Below are 19541 nucleotides of genomic sequence, written 5' to 3'. Positions count from 1 at the left end.
ATGTCTTGTTTACGGCGCAGTCCCATATGACTTCATACTAATCTATTCTAACTTTGTGTTTTGTAAAAATGAATGCATGAAAATGTCAGAGCAACTCGGCCGATGCAAACCGAAAGGGTCCTCGGGCTTTGCGCAACCTATCGCATTCAATTCAAGTTGAAGGGCCTTGACATTTAAAAGAACACATGTCAACTGCTGATATAAATATATAAAAACCTTCTCCCTTTTTACTGCGGACCGATTTATTTGTTTATGCAGCTGCGTTTTAGTCATAGGAATGTTTGTTGGCCTCAAGTCATTTATGAATATTTCCCCTGTGCGTGTTTACATTGAGACAAGAGGTCATAGAAAGGCGAGGAAAAGTCATAGTGAATATGACATGGAGTCAAAGATGTCAGACGAGAGGCGAAGGCACAGGAAAATTGAAAGTGTTTAAGAAAAAAAAAAAAACACATTTAAAAGACTCATTAACGCCTTATTTAAGCAAACGTGACAAAACATCCCAAAAAGTTCAGGAACCGGTCATTTGTTTTCTGTCAGCACTTTGCAACATACAATTGTCAGATTAAAAAAGGAACTGGTTTAATGTTTAATTTCCCCCGCCTCCCCCAGGAACAATATAACAACAATATTCAGTACTGGTAATCCAACAGAGGACAGGAATAATTTAAAAAGACGGGGAGAGAAAGAAACAGCACACTGATAAATGACTTGAAAATACTGCATAGTACAAATGGCCTATGGCGCTTCGTCCTTTGCGCGTCCTGTTCGGAGCAGTACCGAGGGCCGACATGAGACAGACTCATCAGTTTTTCCATGAGCAAGGAAAAGACAAAGCCGCCCCAGGAGGTTCCAAAAAAAAAAAAAAAAAGATGAGTCAGTACCTCGGTCCTGTGTCTGGCCATCCAGCAACAAAGCGCCGTCCGACCACGAAGGCGGACATCTGCGGGGCTCCTGTTATTCAGGTTCGCTGCTGTTTGTTGTCTTGTCCCACTCTATGCTCTCCTCACTCGGCGTGGGGGACGGCAGCACCCCGGCCGCCCCGGGACGCATCCTGAGACCCTGGAAGCGTCTGCACTCGGGGCAAATGCGGATGTGGCTGCAGCCTCTGGCCACCAGGGCGGCTTCTTGAGCCAGTCTGTGGGAGAACGGCTCGGGCATCCCCGTACCGCCGCACAGCTTGCCGTTGGCCAGGCCCACGGCGGCCGCTCGCGCCCGGCGTTCGTCCTGGGGCAGGGGTCGCGGCCTGGTGACCGACGACGTCCGGCGGCGTCTCACCTGCAGGCTGTCGTGACACAGGACGATGCCGTGTAGCTCGCGAAGCATCTCCTCGCACACCGACTGTTGGAAAGCATCCATGGCAGATAGAGAGGGGGAGGGAAAGGCAGAGAGGCCAGACTGATCACACATTAGAGGTTAGATGCTGGTCAACAAAGTCACAAAACCTTTATTACCGTATTTATATTACCGTAATTCCTCAAATAGACTCAATTTTAGATGCAAATTAAATTCAGTATCAAAAGAAGGACTCACAAGTCGGCGTTTGACTTTGACATACTGCATGTTTATTGAAGTAAAATCACAGTGCGGAGAGTCCAGTTGAACAAAAAAAAAAAAAGACAGTCATCGAGGATCATTTGGAAGGCATCACATCAGAAATTAGGTCGAGCACATCTGGCTGAGTCCAATGGAACGAATCAACTCAGCGGTTTGTGTGGAAGAAGGCAAACCGATAGCTGCTACAGGATTGTTCAAACTTCTCGATCTGAGACGAGGCTACATTCAACGGACACCCTGATAGTAACTACACATTAGAAGTGTATAGCAACTATGGAACGTTTTTCTACCCTAACAATGACTTCAATAAAAAGTTGCACCGTTGTTGCCAAGTGCACACAGTGGAAGGCATCAAATAGGTTCGCTTGGATTTTGAAGAGCAATAATCACACACAGATAAAAAGGCTACAACTGCCAGCACCATTATTGCACCAAGACCCGACTACATTCATTATGACGATGCGATATACTGTATATTTAGGATTTTGAACAGCAATACATCTATACATGTAGACCACGTGAGGTAAATCTTTGGTTTTTGTGCTCAATGTGTTTGGAAGCAGACGACGAGTACGTGTCAGACCTGCTCAGTGTGTGGGGAGTCTGGCGGCCCCGCGGGGGGGCGGGCGCCAGGGGGGGTAGAGGGACACAAAGCAGATGCAGGTGACATACGCCTCTCTCACCTCGTTTCCTGGCGCGTGCCTCAGCATCCAAACAAACTCCAGCACCGCCATGAAGATGGCCACCAACAGGCCGCAGACCAGGACCACAAAGATGCCGCCGATGTTCTCCATTCCCAAACCTGCGGGAGTAGGACCAAAAGGACAGCATGAGGTGAGTTGAATATAATCGGAGCAAAAAGGTTAACAAGATGGGAACCTTTGGCCCGGTGGTCCTCTTCCTTTGGACATTTGCCGCCGTCCCACCATTTCCGCTTGAGGATCTCCAAGCGATTGTCCTCCTGAAGCTTGAGAATGGCCAGGTCAAAGTCATCGCGGTACACGGAGCCTGCAGTAAAAAAAAAAAAGAGGCAAAATTCTGATGTGTGACTGATTGTGCAACTTGTAGGGGGCCCACTATGGCACATTTTGGAAACGTGGTGCTTTTTCAGCTTTTTTTTTTTTTTTTGCTGAGTCTATTTTGAAACAAACACATTTATCAGATAACAAAAAAGCACCTTGTGAGCGCAGAGCTCCACCAAGGTTAAACATTTATCAAGTGGGAAATTATAGCAGCAGCTGATTTTTACAGCTGATATACAAAGTAAACACACCTCTGTTAAAATAACAGATAGGATATATATATATACAAAAATGAAGTTACTGGAAATCTTTATATTTTTTTTCCAAGGTTTTGTTTTGAATAATGGACAGTATATTATAAGGCTTTAAGTTATGTGATTGGTTTAAGTACACAATATGTTGTTTATTTTAAATTTAACGGATAACTTGAACTGGAATGATTTTTTTTTTCTGCCAAACTGCAGCTATCTGTAAAGTGAGTTTGCAAATCTAACAAAAAAATGACAACTGAATATCTTGGGGAAAAATTCTGTGCACCACTGTACTTTAATAAAATGTTTTAGTGAAGCAAACTTCGGAAATCCATTGGGAGGATTTTGTTTGACAAAGATTGAGCTGATCCATACTTGAGAGGAATTTAAATAACTCCTGTTTACTTTTAAGGTGTTTCTCCTCCGCTCAACATGTGATCAAAGTTGAAGACATTTGAGTCTCCGAGCAAGCGAGGAGCCAAGTTCCACATTTTCTTATCAGAGACGTTCTATTAAAGCCTGTTTGAGTTTGTCTTTGTCTTCTTTTTCCCCTCCTTCGCTCATGCGCTACATTTCAATTCAACTTTTCACGTCAAATCCTCCAACTAAATTCTCTTGCTCCACAAGTTTTGTTCACAGCCTCAAAATGGATTGAAGAACCATTCGTTGGATTTATTTTCCACTCGATTCCCCGCCGTCTCCCCCACTCACCCAGCGGCATTCCGATACCGTAGCCCTTGGTGTCGAGCAGCCCGCCGATCTGCGTCAGGTTGCAGTTCCTCTGGCGATAGTACTCGTTCATGGTGCTCTCCAGCAGGTAGGCGTAGTTGGAATTGAGAACGCGAGCGATGCCCTCCTCCGTGCTCTTCACAAACACGCTGGGCTGCTTGGAGTGCATGAAGTTCCACATTCGTTGATACGTCTGGTAGCGGGAGTTCTGCGAAGCCGTGACAGAACATAGACCAAGTTTGTTTTGTTATCCATCTGCTACAAACATTTGTGCATCAAATACAAGTCATGGTTTTATTTAATTAAATACTAATCATCTAACATGTACTCCATCTTGTGGCATCTTGGTACCAAGAAACTATGTAGAAGTGTGTTGAAGAGCTTCTTTCTGACAAAAGTAGTGCTTTGCCACCAACCTTTAACATAACGGTGTGGTGAGTTAAGTATTTTGGAGTAAAGTAGTGCTTTGCCACCATGTTGTGCCATCTTGAAGTGACTATGTAGATAAATATAGTGTACTTTATGATCCTGTCTGTTTTAAGTGCTTTGACGCCATCTTGTGGCATCTGTAGGCAACTATAAACATTTCAAACCAATAGCAGGGGGGAGCTTGTGATTTATTAAAAGTGACCATACAGTATTTTATGATAGCAGGGATCAATTCTACTGTATTTCCTTCGCGTCCGAAGAGAAATATTAGCTCCGACTTAAGATGAAGTGACTTTTTTTTCCTCCAGCAGAAACATCAGCGGTGCACGTTTTGTTACTTTTATGTGCAAGTTTCTCTTTCCTCTGCTCTCCTCGCAGAAGCCATTCTTCACTTAGCATTCTAACTTGGCCTCCTCTTTCTTTGAGCTTGTCTTTACCGACATAATTAACAATCCAGTGGGCTATAAAGCACACAGGGAAGCAGCCACCGGGCCTATATATATAATTCCTTCGCTCCATATCGTTCTTCACTGCCTCACTTCCTCTGTCACATTTGCTCTCCATTTTCCACGAGTTATTTTTTTTCTTTTTTGGCTGAGGTCATGCTGCTTCACTCAAGACTTGGTTTCTGAGGAGAAAGCTATTGAGTGGAGGTGGTCAAGGAGGCAGGAAACCTGTGATTAGCGCTAAACAGGAAGGTGACCACGAGGGGGATAACATCACCGATGACTCATCGATTCAAAAGGCCACGTGGGTCAATCTCCTCGTGTTTCATATTGACCGAGCACCATTAACAATCTATCAAAGGCAGCGATGTGCGCGAGCCCTGACCTGGAAAAAGGTCATGGTGGAGCCGCCGTGCATGGTGCCGTACTCGATGGCCGTCTGATCGGCCAGGTCATCCACTGACTCGATGGGCACCTCCATCCTCTGAACGGTGAGGAAGGCGGCCAGGTTGGCGGTGTACGACGAGATGATGATTAATGTGAACGCCCACCTGCGCGAGGGGAATCGAGAGCATATGTGACTCTTATGCAAATGAGCAAACAGATGTATGGAGATAATCGGCGAGGGACAGCGAGGAGCTTCATAATGACGGCATAACTTAGATGAGAAGACACGGCGGTACGGACACGAGGAGGGCAAGGTGATAACGTGGGCTCTAAAAAAAGACAAATGAAGATGAACCCGTGACGGATCGGCAACTATGATGTCCACACTGACCACACTCCGCTGACGCAGCGCGTGGACAACGCCCTGGGGGCGATGGTGGAACCTTGCTGCATGAAACCCCCGACGGGGAACCACAAGCTGTTTCCGAGGGAGTACTGATTGATGAGCAGGTTGCAACGTCCTTTCAGGCAGGGGTGCGGGTTGTACCACTCGTAAGGTGTCAATCTGTAGAGAAACAAGACATACAGCCATGTATCGGGCTCCAGGCAAGCAGCGTGAGTTGGGAATTCAAGTGAGTTCAGGAATTGGCATTACCATAAAAAACAAGTCAAAGGGAGAAGGCGCGGGAGTTAAATCCGACAGTTACAAAGGCTTTTAGTTGCCTCTAGAGTGTCTACTAACTTCTTATTCTCATGTGCTGCCTACTTTAATATTAAGTTAAAGTTTGTAATACATGAAACAGTGCTGTTCAGAAAAGTTTTAGGAGTAACTTCCCGCAGTAGATGTCAAGTACAAACGTTTGCTCCCCCCCAAAAAATATAATCAGTATGAATTAGAAGACTATTTGATAATCAAAATGGGCTTGAAAGTCTTTTTTGATAAAGCTATTACATTTTATGACGTCCGAAGATTACAAAGTGTCTGCATTTTTTTCTTTTTTAATATTTTTTGTTTTACGATGATCCACTTCAGCTAGTTTTGGCCGTGTTGCTTGGTGCGCATCTGGGCCATAAATGCCAGTTGCCAGTGAGCTGGAGCTGATCCAATGTTAACTTTAGCCACGATGAAACTGGTTGGTAGCCAATCACAAATCTTCTATTAACTCAACACAATCCAGTGGAAAATGGATGACTGGATAGATTTCATTGCCTTGTTTTGAGCTTCAGTTCTCTATCTGACCACTAGATGTCAGTGTTACGCTGAAGAGAAGTTCCAAGAAAGAGAGCGTGTCTTCTATTGGTGTTGTGATCACCTGCAGAGACTGAATGAAAAGGATAAAAACGCGAGTCTAAGCCCCCGTAGAACTAACCACACAAAAAGTATTCATCTCTCTAGTCTCTTTTGTTTCCTTTCTCTCCCAGTAGACCTTTTCACCATGACTTCATGTGCTTCTGGGCAGCGGAAGCTTTAGTCATCTCCAGTGGCACAACAAATCCTTTCATGTGGTTTGACAAAGGCAAGAGCTATTGAGAAAACAAGGGTAAATGGCTTCAATGATCATTTCAGTTTTTTCTCCTGCTGCCGTCTGAAAGAAAATTTAACTAGATGTAAATTTCTTGAAAGCCAGACTTACATTTCAGCTAAATTGATGAAAAGATGGAGGAAATTCACTAAAGATCATCATTTAGGGACAATTCCAAAGCCCAGAAAAAAAATGTCTCATATGGAATTCACACCCTAACTGTTGATGAATATTAACGACATCTCCTGATCTTAATCCCTAAGGGGGGCAAGAAAAAACTCAAAAATAGCCCATTTGCAGAAAAAAACGAGAGAAGGAGCTGCAGATGGGTTAGAATGGCGAACGTATTCTGTGGACTGTGAAAAAGTCTGCTATAGCCTGAATGTTAGTTAGCAAGCCAAGTTATATTATACATTTTTCTGAATTACAACCTGACCAAACAGTTGATACATATGAGCCAGTGTCTATTTGTCATTGTTGTCAGGTCAGCTGTCTTCTGTCAGTAGGGCCAAAAATGTGAGTGTGGGTCCTACCTAGCTACCAGGAAGAGCACGCAGCTCACAGCCAAGTAGGCCAGTAGCATGAAGAGCCACACGCCTGGCGAGAACGGATCCAGGAAGGAGAAGTAGCCTGGCCGTCGACCCTGAAATAAACCCAGAACCGTATTTACATCAACTTTCGATCATGATAAAACTTTATCTAACCCGACAAAAGCGGACTAATTAGCGGCCAAGTTTCATGTTGACTCCATTGCCCCACTGAATTTACTGAGTTAATCAACATTTACAGCTGTCCGCAACAGTGTGGCAGTAAACAATGCTAGTTGGATGCGATAAGTATAGATTTCCACGTTGTAAACTGATAAACAAACATTCAAATCAACAGTCATAAAGTAGGTCTCCCATGCACAGTAAATACTGCGGAGTGATGGTGAATAGTGAGACAACATGGCAAATAAGAGTTTCTATTCCCAAAGATTAAACTGTAAAAAATTAATTTTCACAATTTATTTCAAGTGCTGAACAACATAATGTAATAAAAGGATACATGACTCAGTTGTTGGGGGTGGAGGAGACTCAAAACAGTATAATCAGAGCAACAGGGGGTGAATTTCATTTAACACATGAGGGTAATATTACCATGACAGCTAATAAAGATAGAAACAAATTGCTTTCTATCCTATTCTCTACTGATCCAAATTCAACTTTTAATTCCACATGATATCAATTCTTGTTAATGCTGCCTTATCCTGTTATGGCCAGAAAAAAAGTTTTAGGAATTATTTTTTATATAACAAAGGATCAAAACAACCCCAGATAGGAACGAATAAAAAGTGTAATTCAAATTTCATATGTGCGACATTCATAGCTTACCAATAAACATTTGCCCAAGACATTTTTAACTTTGTTACAACAAAAACAAAAGATCAAAATAGAAGAAAAACATCATAATGGCAAGTTCTCTATATTCTTCCAACTTTGTGCGCTACCACTAAACAGTGCAAGTATTTAAAATGTTTTTGTTGTAGATGCTTTTATACCTCATCTTTTTTCCAGAGTTTGAAAAACATAATCTATTGACAAAGTAAAGAGTCAAAGTACAAAAATATTTTTTCAAATGTGAACACATCAGTAACATGAACACTCAAAGTACAGACTAAAAAAATCTGAAGTACAGTAACATCACTTCCTCCCCACTCTTTGTAAGTAATAGACTAGAGGGACCCTCATGTTTCATTATCTCTCCCCAACAGCCACTGTCCTCTAAACGGAACCAATTACTCCTTCACTAGCGCCACAGCAATGTGTGTGCTCACCTATGAGTGTGTGTGTTTGTGTGTTGAGCGGATATGCCGAATAGAATCCACTTCCAAGCAGATATGCCATCTGCTTTGCGACCCTGAAAGGGTCAGCGGGACAGTAAAAACATGACCAATTGTTCCGTTTACAACAACGCCATCATGTTACTCGCTCATCAATTAGTATTTCATCAGCCACCTCCCAAAATCAGTCCAATGCCAAATTGCAAATTAAGTCCCCGGGGGGGACACCACCAATGCCAGATCGAGCCCCTGAGCTAAATGAAATTTGTGGCACACGGGTGGGATGATTTTGTTGAGGGTTTGGAATGATCGACGAGGTCCAATTTAGAGCTTTTTTGATGCGGTGTCAGTGTTCTTAGGAAAGCAAAAGGAGGAAAGAATGTGCAATTTGGAGGAATGACGACAACATCACGCCCATGATGATGAAAACTTGTTGCTGCCGTTATCGTGAACGTGCTAATGGCCTTTTGTGCTGACACGCCTCCTCCTCCTTTTTGCTGGTAGAGACCGGGCTGCGTGCTGAAACAGCGATCTGTTAACTGCCAAGCCCTCTTCTCCGCATTTTAAGTTCCCACCGAGGCGCCATTACAAAGATGAACAGAGCTGTAGCGTTGCCAACAGATGGAGGCCAAAAGATCCAAAATCGAGACTGAGGGTGCATGGTTAATAAAAAAAACAAAAAAGATTGTTGTGTTGTGCTGCAGATCTCAGTTCTTTAATATGTGTGCATTAAGATAAAGTTGTGCTTTCAAGAGCTGCAGGGGAAATAATGGGCTCGAAGGCTCCAGCAAATATGCTATCTTGCAAATGGAACTGCATAAAAAGTTTCCACATTTCCATTTGCTTTCTTTTCTGTATGTTTCCTTTCATAATATAAAAAGAACTCTGATGGTGCCTCTTAGCGTTTTTTGTTTTTTTTTAGGATTTATGAAGTCTACATTTTTAAAAACAGCTGTGGTAGATAAAAGGAGCTGATAAACAGAGTGGTGGCTTGACTAACAAATTTAATTCCTTTTGGGCCGACACTTTCAACTCCAAATATCTCAAAGCATCTCAAATTACTTAGAAATGCCATTGATCCATTACAGACATACACTGTGTTCCTTATGGGGTGTGGACCATGGCTACCAGGATGCAGTATTATTCAGACATACAGATATACATTTAAAGAGTTTTTAAACAAAGTGATTAAACTGCAGTAATATTAAGCATTTGGAACGGATAAAGAATATATGCCTGTGAGGATTGTAAGAGTGTCTGTCTACTTGCCTTACTGCACCATTTGTGTTCAAATGCATGGATGAAAGAATTATGTCTTTTTAAAATTTAGCAGGAAAATAAGAACAAATTTAACAAACTACAGAGAATAACATCACCCACCTCATGCATCATTTATGACTTACTATGATTTTACACAGATATATAAAAACAAATAAGAATTAATCAAGCACATTGATGTATTGTGATACTAAGGTCTAAGTCTAATGAACTCAGTTCTTAAATAGACTAAATAAAAAGGCTGGAGCTGATATTCAAACCCTTGAACCTTAAAATACGAGGCTGGAAACACAGTAGAACCAATTGATTCCTTGTATGTCAACTATTTCCATATTCTGCGAGGTCAAACGAGTGCCACTTCTTTAATAACCTGGTGCGATGAGATTAATCACTCCCAACAGCTGATGTGGCCGCCCGTGTTATACGTGACTCGAATTGCGGATGGAGTGTCACTAAAAGGTTAGCTCACGTTTTATAATAACTTGTAGGCAAATATTGAATGTTCTTCAGATGCTCACAAGTGTATTCCAGTACATGTTTGGCCTCACTCTTTTTGTATTTGTTTGTTTGTTTGTTTGTTTGTGCATGACAGACAGTGCGACCACAGTGGTGCGTGTTTGTCTTTGCGTGTTGACGCTTCAGAGCTTGTCAGAAGCTGTTTGCGCTGTCATACACTATGTGGATCTTGGCCAGTCTGCTGCGTTAAGTTTTTGCTAGTTAAGAAAGTCGTGGATGATGCCACAGTAGGTAAATAATAAAGTAGTAGTAGTAGTGATAATAATAGAAAACAAAAAAAGAATAAAATAAAAATAAAAGAATAAAATAAAAGAATAAAAAAAAGAATAAAATAAAATAAAATAACAATAAAATAAAATAATAAAGTAGTAAATAATAAATAAAGATGTATTGTATGTAGCACTGTAGGTCCCCCAAACTGAGCTGGGTTACATTTATTGGTCCTTTATTATTTCTTTGCTCGAAGCAAGAGGATTATGTTATCGGAGGGTAACGTCTCCTTAAAGTAACAGCCTCTAAGACAAACATTACACGAAAATAAAAACACCCGATAATGTTGACAATTTTCTAGAGTTGATCTCACCGAATAGAGCATCAAAAACGACAAATGTTGTTTCTATTAAGAACCAGAGGAAAGTCTTTCTTTTGACATTTAATAATTTTGTTTTCTCTATCGCGTGTCTGAAGGAGCTGGTGAGGTTATCCAGTCAAGGATTTCACCTAGTCATCCCGCCTCTTTATATGCGCACCACAATGTTTGCCCCTGGAGACTGCCTGCATGAATACTGACTCACTGAAGGACACTTCCCATTGTCATTTCAACTCTTCTCCTATGCTTGCATCTCCGCTCTCATCTTCCCATCTCCTCGCCCTTTAGCATACTCCTTGCTCATTTACTTCTCCTTTCTTCTCTTTATGATCTTCTGTACTTCCCCCGCGACTGTCAAAAATCGGCTTTTGAATCAATCGCGGGGGGTCACAAGGTCACTGACGACACGATTCTTACAAGAGTGAGGCGATATATTTTTCTTTTAGCCTTTTCTAAATACCGACACGAGTGTCACCCGGGACAAAACAACCAAAACATTTGAAATAGCCAGAATGTCGAGGCGTAAAAGTGGATTCCACTCGATGCATGTGACAAATTTATTCGACATGTGGCACTTCCACAGACGCGGCATTATGTTTGTGAGTCAATAAAGCTTTGTACGCCATGCTCTGCCCTGAGGACCACTGCTGAATGTGACAACTCCGTTTCAACCTCAACCCGCTATTTAATTATGCAACACACCTACTACAAGCGACTCCTTTGACGTAAGAGTCCTCGACTTGAGGGCAACGAGTGTATTGACATCTCTTAAGGACTCCTTTACCTCACTTGGCTTTGTCACGCCGAAGGTGAAGGTGACAAGAGGGAAAGTTTCAATATGAGCAGGATGCCGATAGCTCAAGGTTACACTGTCACTGTTCATATTTATGACGACTGACTGAGGCCAATAGCGGCACGCACATTGCTGCCTACGCATAAGATCTTTGTTGGCGTCTGTTGGAATGAAAAAGTGTCCACAGTGGAAACGTCAAGATCCGCCCTGTTTTTTTTAATTTAGAATAGTTTCAACCATAAATATACTGCATAGACGATGATTACAAAATACTTGATTAGATATTTAAACTAATCTTATAACCTTACCTTTAAAAAAAAAAAACTTCTACTAACAACCCAGACTAAAGTTTGCTGCGATTCTGCAAATAGGTGAATGTTTCAGTGAATGACTAAGGAAAGGATTCCACACAATTAAAAGCAATTATCAATCAAACATTTATTTTCCCATCAACGCATCTGCTTTGCAAAGTAAACCACCAAATTAGGTTTTAAATCTCTGCAAATGGTTTAGGCATGACATATTTGACTGTTTTGATTGGCTGGGAGTGCAAAGCAATTAATAACTAGACAACAATAGTATCTAACGGAGATTCAAGAAATGTGGAGAAAATGCTTTTATATGGCCAGTTATCCCAAAGAAATCAATATCAAACATAATCTGGCAATAATTGGTCTGACTGAAAATTAGTTTGAAAAAGTCAGCCAAAAATAGATGTGTGACACGTCGCCGTGTCAGAAAGGCCAACAGGAGTCAAGAGAGTGCTATTAAACGAAACAAAGAACATTCTCCTTTCCTTTTTTATTTTCAAACCTTGGACTCATTGATGTGTGTGTGTGTGTGTGTGTGTGTGTGTGTGTGTGAACCCTGTGGGATGTCGTCCCCATGTCGCTTCAAACTCCCAGTTGCTTGCGCCACGCTTCCCGGCAGCCTTTTAAAACTGCACCTGCTGAGGCCATCGATTGATTCTCCCCAACTGCTCAATTGAGAGCCTCGCCGCTCCACTTATTAGTACAGTCCGCCAACCACGGGGAGGTACAAAGGATGAAAACAGGACAGCAACGGAGAATGGGAATAAATGCTCCTGAGAGACGACAAAGGACAATTTAGGCTCCAATTGGTGCTATGCTAAGCGCTGCTCGGGTCACCTTGGGTGTTAGAGGAGGGCGACCCTGATTAATGGGCCTCTGATTCTGCAAACATTGGCAAGCATCCCGCTGCACTTAAGTTGTTCCAAGGTTTCTTGCCTGGGTTTGCTCTCTAGATACAACAGAGGTTAAGGAGGGCGCGGCGTAAAGGCAAGAGACATTAGCCCTTGTCTGCACTATGCTGGACAGTTTGTACAAAAGTATTATTTATTTTATTATTTATTTTATTTTTCATTATTTATATATATATATATATATATGAAATAATATATAAAATATACTATATCTATATCGATATAGATATAAATAAATAAATAAATAAATAAAACAAATATAATGGGAAGTACACACACTCAGTGTCATTCAAAGCCATTTGTGTCAGTTGTTGCTTCAACAGAAAATAACATCGCCTCATCGATAACCCACGGCACAATGATACACAATGATACATGGCGACAACAATAATGGAGGTGAACCAGGGTCTTCTGTGTTTACTTCTCTGCATAGTTGGCTTCTGGAATAGCTTATTTTAAACCACAGCGTTATTAACCCAGGAAACCACAGCACATCCGCGAGCCTGGTGATGATAAGCAGGTCGGAAAATGGATGGATGGATATGTGTTTGGATCGAAACAACTTCAGGTGTGTTTAAGGAGGGAAAACATGTAGGATAGCAGTCCTCGAGGACTGGAATTTGTAGAACTCTCAAAAGACAAATAGAATGGATCTGAACCGCTTGGTGAAACTACAGCAATTGTGAACCCAGCTTGGATGACAGCCCAAAACAGCTACAAAAGCAAAATCGACTCTCATATAAAAAAAAGAGTCTGTTTTGCCGACTGCACTTACACTAACGTCCTTGAACTGGCTAGACTGTGTGTGATGTAACTCACCAGGTGGACGCGATACATGATGCTGATGCCGAGGGTCATGAAGGGTTTAGAGAAGTCAATGACCTTTTCACGCTCCGCTGTGATGGTGAGGCCAGCGACTGCCAAGTCGGCTTTCTGTAACACACACAGTCAATATGTGTCCATGTCATGCTCGGGAGTCAAAGACCATCTGAACAAAGCTGTGGATGTCTCACATTTGAAAGTTTTGGGAGGGCTTCAAATAGTAAACATTTGGACAAAATAGTAGACATGTACCCAATCGAGTACATCTCGCTTTTATCTTAGGTCGAAGGTTTGGAAAACGCATTTATAAGGCAGCTCAGAGAAGTGGTCTAAGCAGTGGCTGGTAAAACACGGTAACAAAATGGCCAACAAGAAAACAAGGTTGTAAAATGTAGTTGCGAGGGACTCTTCATCTCCCTGAGGGACGCAAAGTGGAAGGGGCAGCGCTTGGGCCGCCGTGGGAGAATGAAGGAGATTGTGAAGAATGGGAGGGAGGCGAACACCGCATCGCTGCAGATGCCGCTGCAAATGCATGACCTGCTGTTCTTTGTTCGATTTGTTCCATAATTAATTCAAAGCTTTTGATCACGTTTAGATCACATCACCAGGATGGCCTTTGAACCCGCACCTTCTGCTCAGTATCAACCAATCACATTCAAACTCATTCAACTGCCTCAATTTAAAGCATCTCTAATTGACGGCGAATCAAGTTCAGCTTTTCCTGATGCCTTTCTTGTCTCGTACCACACAAGCCACGGTGTGCAGGAATTTCTGGCAAGTAACGTTATGGCTGTTTAATAATTGTAACAACAATCTCTCGTCTTGTGTATACGTCTCGGCTACGAGGTAGGGTGGCGAGACGAAAGCCTTTGCGTTGGATCTGCACACAAACGACTACATTGTGTCTCGACGTATCCAGCTGCCCGACGCGTCTGCACGATTTTGCCCTTCATCATGTGCGGGACCAAACCTCTGCCTCATCTTTTTCTTTCTTTCTTTTTTTTTTTTTATCCTACGCTCACAGTCGTTTGAAAGTCTGATCGGCTTCACCCAGCGCCGGAAGGAAACCGCACGCGGGGAGCAGCTGTCGAGGCAATTTCTACAAAGGCAGATTCTTTGCGAGATGAACACGCGGTCGTAACAGCGGCTGAATTATTTATGTGACAATAGAATATTAATATTGATAACTGGATTCCTCTAGCTGCCTGCTGTTATGCCTTCTAGTGTTGCTAACTGCAAGGAATGTCTCTGCGGTTTCATTTCCTATTACAGCTTAGCGGCCAAGTCAATGTTAGGATGCAATGAAAAGTACGGTAGTCTGGACTCCCACCGGTATGTTTAATAATTATTCTTCCAGGTTGTATGACAGCTGTCAAATCGTTGGAATAAAACACTGTTCAGCATCGAAAGGCAACGGCAGGTAATTAATGGACCGAGCAACCTGGACGATTTCTGTCACTCCCGTCCATTGAGTTGGCAAACACTTGATTTTTTTTTTTTTTCATATTTGATCCCCTTTTCATCCTCTTGTCCATAAGCCTTTAATCAAACAAGACAAATTGTTTCATTGCATTGTGGAAACATTCCTCCAAATGACCTTTACCCCGTGACAAATCTTACAGCTGTGATATTTCATCAGTCCTTTACAGTCGAAGTTGCCGTTCGAGACACATTTCCACCGATCGAGTTGTTACGCTTTAAGAATTCAGCAAAGAAGAATGTGCTCTCGAGTATATTTACATTAATCACACAGTGATGAAAAAAACAACAACTATAATCTAGTTTTGGGACTTGAACGGATTAATTGCATTTCCATTCATTTCAATGGGAACCATTACCTGGGTTTACGAACGTTTTGTCTTACAAATGAAGTCATGCAATCTGAGCTTCCAATGTACATTGTCTGCTCTGTAGAAAGCAGTAAAGTCAACTTTAATTTAAATATTTGATGAGATAAGCATGCTCATTTAAGTTCACAGGACTTGTATATATTTACATACCCTTGAAATGAGCTCTCCCACCATACCGCTCCACGTTCCATTGGCTCCAGGGACACCATACTGTCCATCCCCCACCAGTCGGATTCGATATTTGAACTTGAGTATGGCTGCCAGTTCCTTCAGCATGTCCACGCAGAAGCCTTCGTAGCGCTCGTTTCCTTCCATTTCCTGGTGATCCGACCGCAGCATCACGTATGGATTCTCCTGAATAAAACAACAAATGTTTTTTTCAGCAGCCACGAAATTGATTTGATTGATTATTGAAAAATATATATTTTTTGGGTGCAGGCTGCATTAATGGGAAAGGTTGAGAGAGCAGTAAGAGAATAAAACGAAACATTTGTCAGCATTTACGACAGCTCACTCCGACTATGTCTTTATTAGTGTCTTATGCAGTTGATACTTTTGGACCGAGGACTGTTTTTCAAACAATACAAGTGTCAAGCTCTCCAACACATCGAAATGAGTGTCTGGCATGTACCACTTTGCTGCTGATTCCACACTCACAGCTCGTCAACCCGGCAAAAAATACGTCTCGGAAGAAGCCATCGGAATGCTTCTTTTGCTGACTGAGCCCAATTTCATAGCTAGTATCCAACTTTCCTTTCTAATGTAAGTTGTGGAGAGTTTAAACGACATCAACAAATGTTCCAAATAGTGCTTTGTGAATTTTTTTTGGGGAGAATTTCACAACGGTCTGATTAGTTTGATTTTGACATAAGCAAACGCTGACTGTTCCAAGTCTCGTAATAATAATAATTATCATTATTCCAAATGCTAATTCTGAAAGAGCGTGCTGCCCAGCAGTCTACCTCGTGTTGTCGTCATAGCAACAAGTCTTTGTGTTGACTTAAAGAGTTTTTAAACGGATCGTCTGAGTACAATGAGGTGGAATTTGCAACATCCGAGAGTCTGAAAAAGAAGTTTTATACAATATCCATTATTGTAAATTGGCATCTTTATTTGACGTTACATAGAAAAGAGCAATTGTAACCATTTACTCAAAATTGCATTTGAAGTGCAGCCTCGTCTTTATCCAGCAAATTTCAAGTTCAATCTGAATAAAATGACATCCTTTTGATGGATAGAAAGAGCTGACATTCTCGGACGATGATTATAACGTTTTGAGCAGACAGACGACTATAAAAGATCAAATTTTGCCTTACGAACCTATGAATTACGCTAACTGTGATGTAAAATATAAAGGCAATAAACTTTCAGCGATCAATCTTTCATTGAAATGAATGAAAATATTTAAAAAAAAAAAGGACCTGCCACTTACACCGACGTCCCATATACGTGTGTTCTAAAATGTGGGAGTAATTCTTAAAAATCAAATAAATATTAAACACACATAACATAGCGACGACTACTGAGACAAATATAAAGCAATGTTTTTACTGAAATCTTATGAATTAGCCGGATTGCAAAATCTCAGCCTTTTTCCAAAGTATATATACTTCAAATATGGTCTGAAAATGTGTTAGTGAGCATTTTTCTCCTTTGCCGAGATGATCCATTCACCTCCAAGATTCGGCATATCAAGATTCAGATTAATGTTTTGCTATGCATGAAGCAAAAGGTGCTCAGGCCAGATACTGACTTGCGGATTTCTCACATTTTAAAGGGGGTTTAAAATCAGTATATGTGTGTGTGTATTTCTTTGGAATTATGTTCTATTTCCCAATTTTTCTGGTCACCCACTTTTGTCCAGAGTGCCATACATCACAATGAATCTATAGTGCAATCATTTTACCAGACCTCATGTACCTTCGCTTTTAATCATTTCTTTTCATAATAAAATAGCAAATATGTACAGAAATTGTATTGTCATTTTCCTTCAACTTAATACTGTGATAATGTTTAATAAGTATGAGAAAACTAAAAACATTTATCATCAGGTTGGGCTTCTGTGTCAAACTGCCACTTGAAAATTCTTTTCTACTCTGCCTGGATGATTTATGCCTGTTACAAAAAAAACCCAGTATCATTTGGGAGCTTCAGTAGAGTGTGTGTGATAAAGCTTTGCTATATGTATTCTCTTAAAAGTCCACATCTTTTTTCTGATCAACACAGTCGTAACATTAAAGCTGGCAGGAACAGGAATCGATAAAAGAGGGGCCGGGCCGTCTTTCATTTACGTGTGTTGGCTTGACGGCTATCATGCCTCCTCCTTTTGCAATCTATTCCTAATCCAAAGGATGTTTTTTTTTCCCCCTCTCTAAAGACCTCAGACGCAATCACTTTGATTCTAATACTCTCTGAAGTCAAATCTAGAAGCACTTTTAAACGTGTGAGGTGAAACAATCTGTTCGGAGATGCTAGTCGATTTCCAATTTGTTTGGATTTAGAAAAGCATTTTCTTAGAACGAGGAAGTAGAGATCGGTTCTACGGTCAGAGGCCATCGGAAAACCTTCGATGATTTAATTAATATCTATTATTACAATTGCATGTGCTTTATAGAGTTGTGTGGAAATGAGTCTCTAGCGCACATGAGTACAAACTTAGTCGAAGTTTGAAGACAAAACAAAAGTCAGACTTCTAAAGCAGCCTCTTATTCCCAGGCAAATAAATCTGGTGGTTGACTGATAAGTGTGCCGCGTAACATATTTGGACACTAAATAGAATACCAGTGCACACGCCATGAAATTAGGTACACCTACATAATCATATGGGATGCATTAAAAGTGCTCTATCAATAATTCTGCCTTTACAAAGACTTTTTTTTTTTAATTTTCACTGTCTGAGAGGCATTCCTTTTTTTGTCAAGGCAAAACATTACAAAAATCTCTTAGTGCCACACAGTGTAGTTCTACAAACAACAATATAAAAATGAGTAGTTTTGTCTAACACTCAACTCAAATTACTTTTCCGCATTGAAGTGAATGGAAAGGCATGGAATCTGTTCCGACCTGCCGCCAAAATCAACATAACCATCGTGTTTATTAACACCAGTACATAGCTGCTATCTATTAGCCTGTCAATGGAGTTTTGCTTCGTTTGTTAGCATTGAGCTAACCAGACTTAAGCTATACTGTGGCAGCATACCCTAAAAAACACACAAATCGTGTAACTTGTATCTCAAGACACAACAGTAGCTTATCCATTCATTTGTGAGAAATACCCAAATGCAACAGGACATGCGACATCCTAGTAAATCATATTGCAACATCCAGCTCGAGCCATAGAGAGCCAAAGATATCAAAATGCAAACAAGTTAGCCTTTTTACAGTTTGACAAGTGACTGCATTTCAGAACAGAGATAAAATGCAATAAAACACAACATAAAGACATTTTTTTTTCCCACCACAGAAGCAAATAATTGGCTTTTTCCATCACATGACTGCACTTACTGAGGTAATAACCACCGCAAATTCATAACAGTGTAAAAATGGGATCAATGATTACAAACACATGCCCCCTGGGTCTGTGGGACGCAATTGTCAATTCTGACTGTGACAGCAATCGTGTAATAAAACTGCAGCGTACAGGCCGTGGAATGGCATCAGGAATTTTTGCACGCGTACATGTTGGAAGCAGGTGTCTATTACTCGTTGAAGTGCTAATTCAAGAGCCCACAAACAGCCCTGCAGGTAAAAAAAATAAATAAAAATCAGCTGCTGCACACAAGGAAGATAAGCGCGACACAACAATCATATCGTGATGAATGAGCTGTGATAGGCCCTGAAAATTGCCCAGCGGTGGATTCCAAAGTTTGGTCGAGGGACTCTATATATCTCCAAAACGAAATTGAGCCGCCAAGCTCGCCCAATTCATTCTTTCACATCCACTTCTTGTTGTGAAAGAATCATCTCATTTGTTATCAAACACTCACATCTTTATCCAACAAGCCCCCCCCCCAAGGTGAAATGAAATGTTCCATGGGAACATTCCTTCTCAATGAGACCAATAAAATATGTGTCTGTGTTCTTTTACTTATTGCTGTGCAACTGCAGCTGATAATACGGATTCTCAGGCTCCACATTGGGCAAATTGCTACTTTACACTTTAACAGCTGATAGCAATACTAAAAATAAACACTTGTAAGTTGAACACTTGTGAGTATACTTCCCAATGGAAGTAGTGTTCTGCTGTTGGCCAGGCCAGAGTACGATGCGGGAATCAGGAGAATTAAGTAAGTTATCTTTTCCATG

The 19541-nt window shown here is 41.3% G+C and overlaps 1 protein-coding gene across 5 annotated transcripts in view; it reads right to left on the bottom strand.

Moving 5' to 3' along the window:
• Positions 1–250: 250 nt before the first annotated feature.
• grik4 (glutamate receptor, ionotropic, kainate 4) overlaps positions 251–19541 on the bottom strand; it is a 170351-nt gene continuing 151060 nt past the window's right edge. For all 5 annotated transcript variants that reach the window (XM_085916413.1, XM_085916414.1, XM_085916411.1 and 2 more), the window contains 9 exons: positions 15387–15590; positions 13384–13497; positions 6878–6987; positions 5213–5386; positions 4820–4985; positions 3542–3767; positions 2437–2565; positions 2241–2359; positions 251–1341 (listed from right to left, as the gene is read on the bottom strand). In XM_085916413.1, the coding sequence (XP_085772539.1) occupies positions 958–1341; positions 2241–2359; positions 2437–2565; positions 3542–3767; positions 4820–4985; positions 5213–5386; positions 6878–6987; positions 13384–13497; positions 15387–15590 (1626 nt within the window). In that variant the 3' untranslated portion in view covers positions 251–957. The remainder of the gene's footprint in view (positions 1342–2240; positions 2360–2436; positions 2566–3541; positions 3768–4819; positions 4986–5212; positions 5387–6877; positions 6988–13383; positions 13498–15386; positions 15591–19541) is intronic.

Source organism: Syngnathus leptorhynchus, chromosome 7, assembly GCF_054491065.1.
Source record: "Syngnathus leptorhynchus isolate UIUO chromosome 7, UIUO_Slep, whole genome shotgun sequence".
Taxonomy (NCBI): Eukaryota; Metazoa; Chordata; class Actinopteri; order Syngnathiformes; family Syngnathidae; genus Syngnathus; species Syngnathus leptorhynchus.
This window is presented reverse-complemented; position numbering and strand designations above follow the sequence as displayed.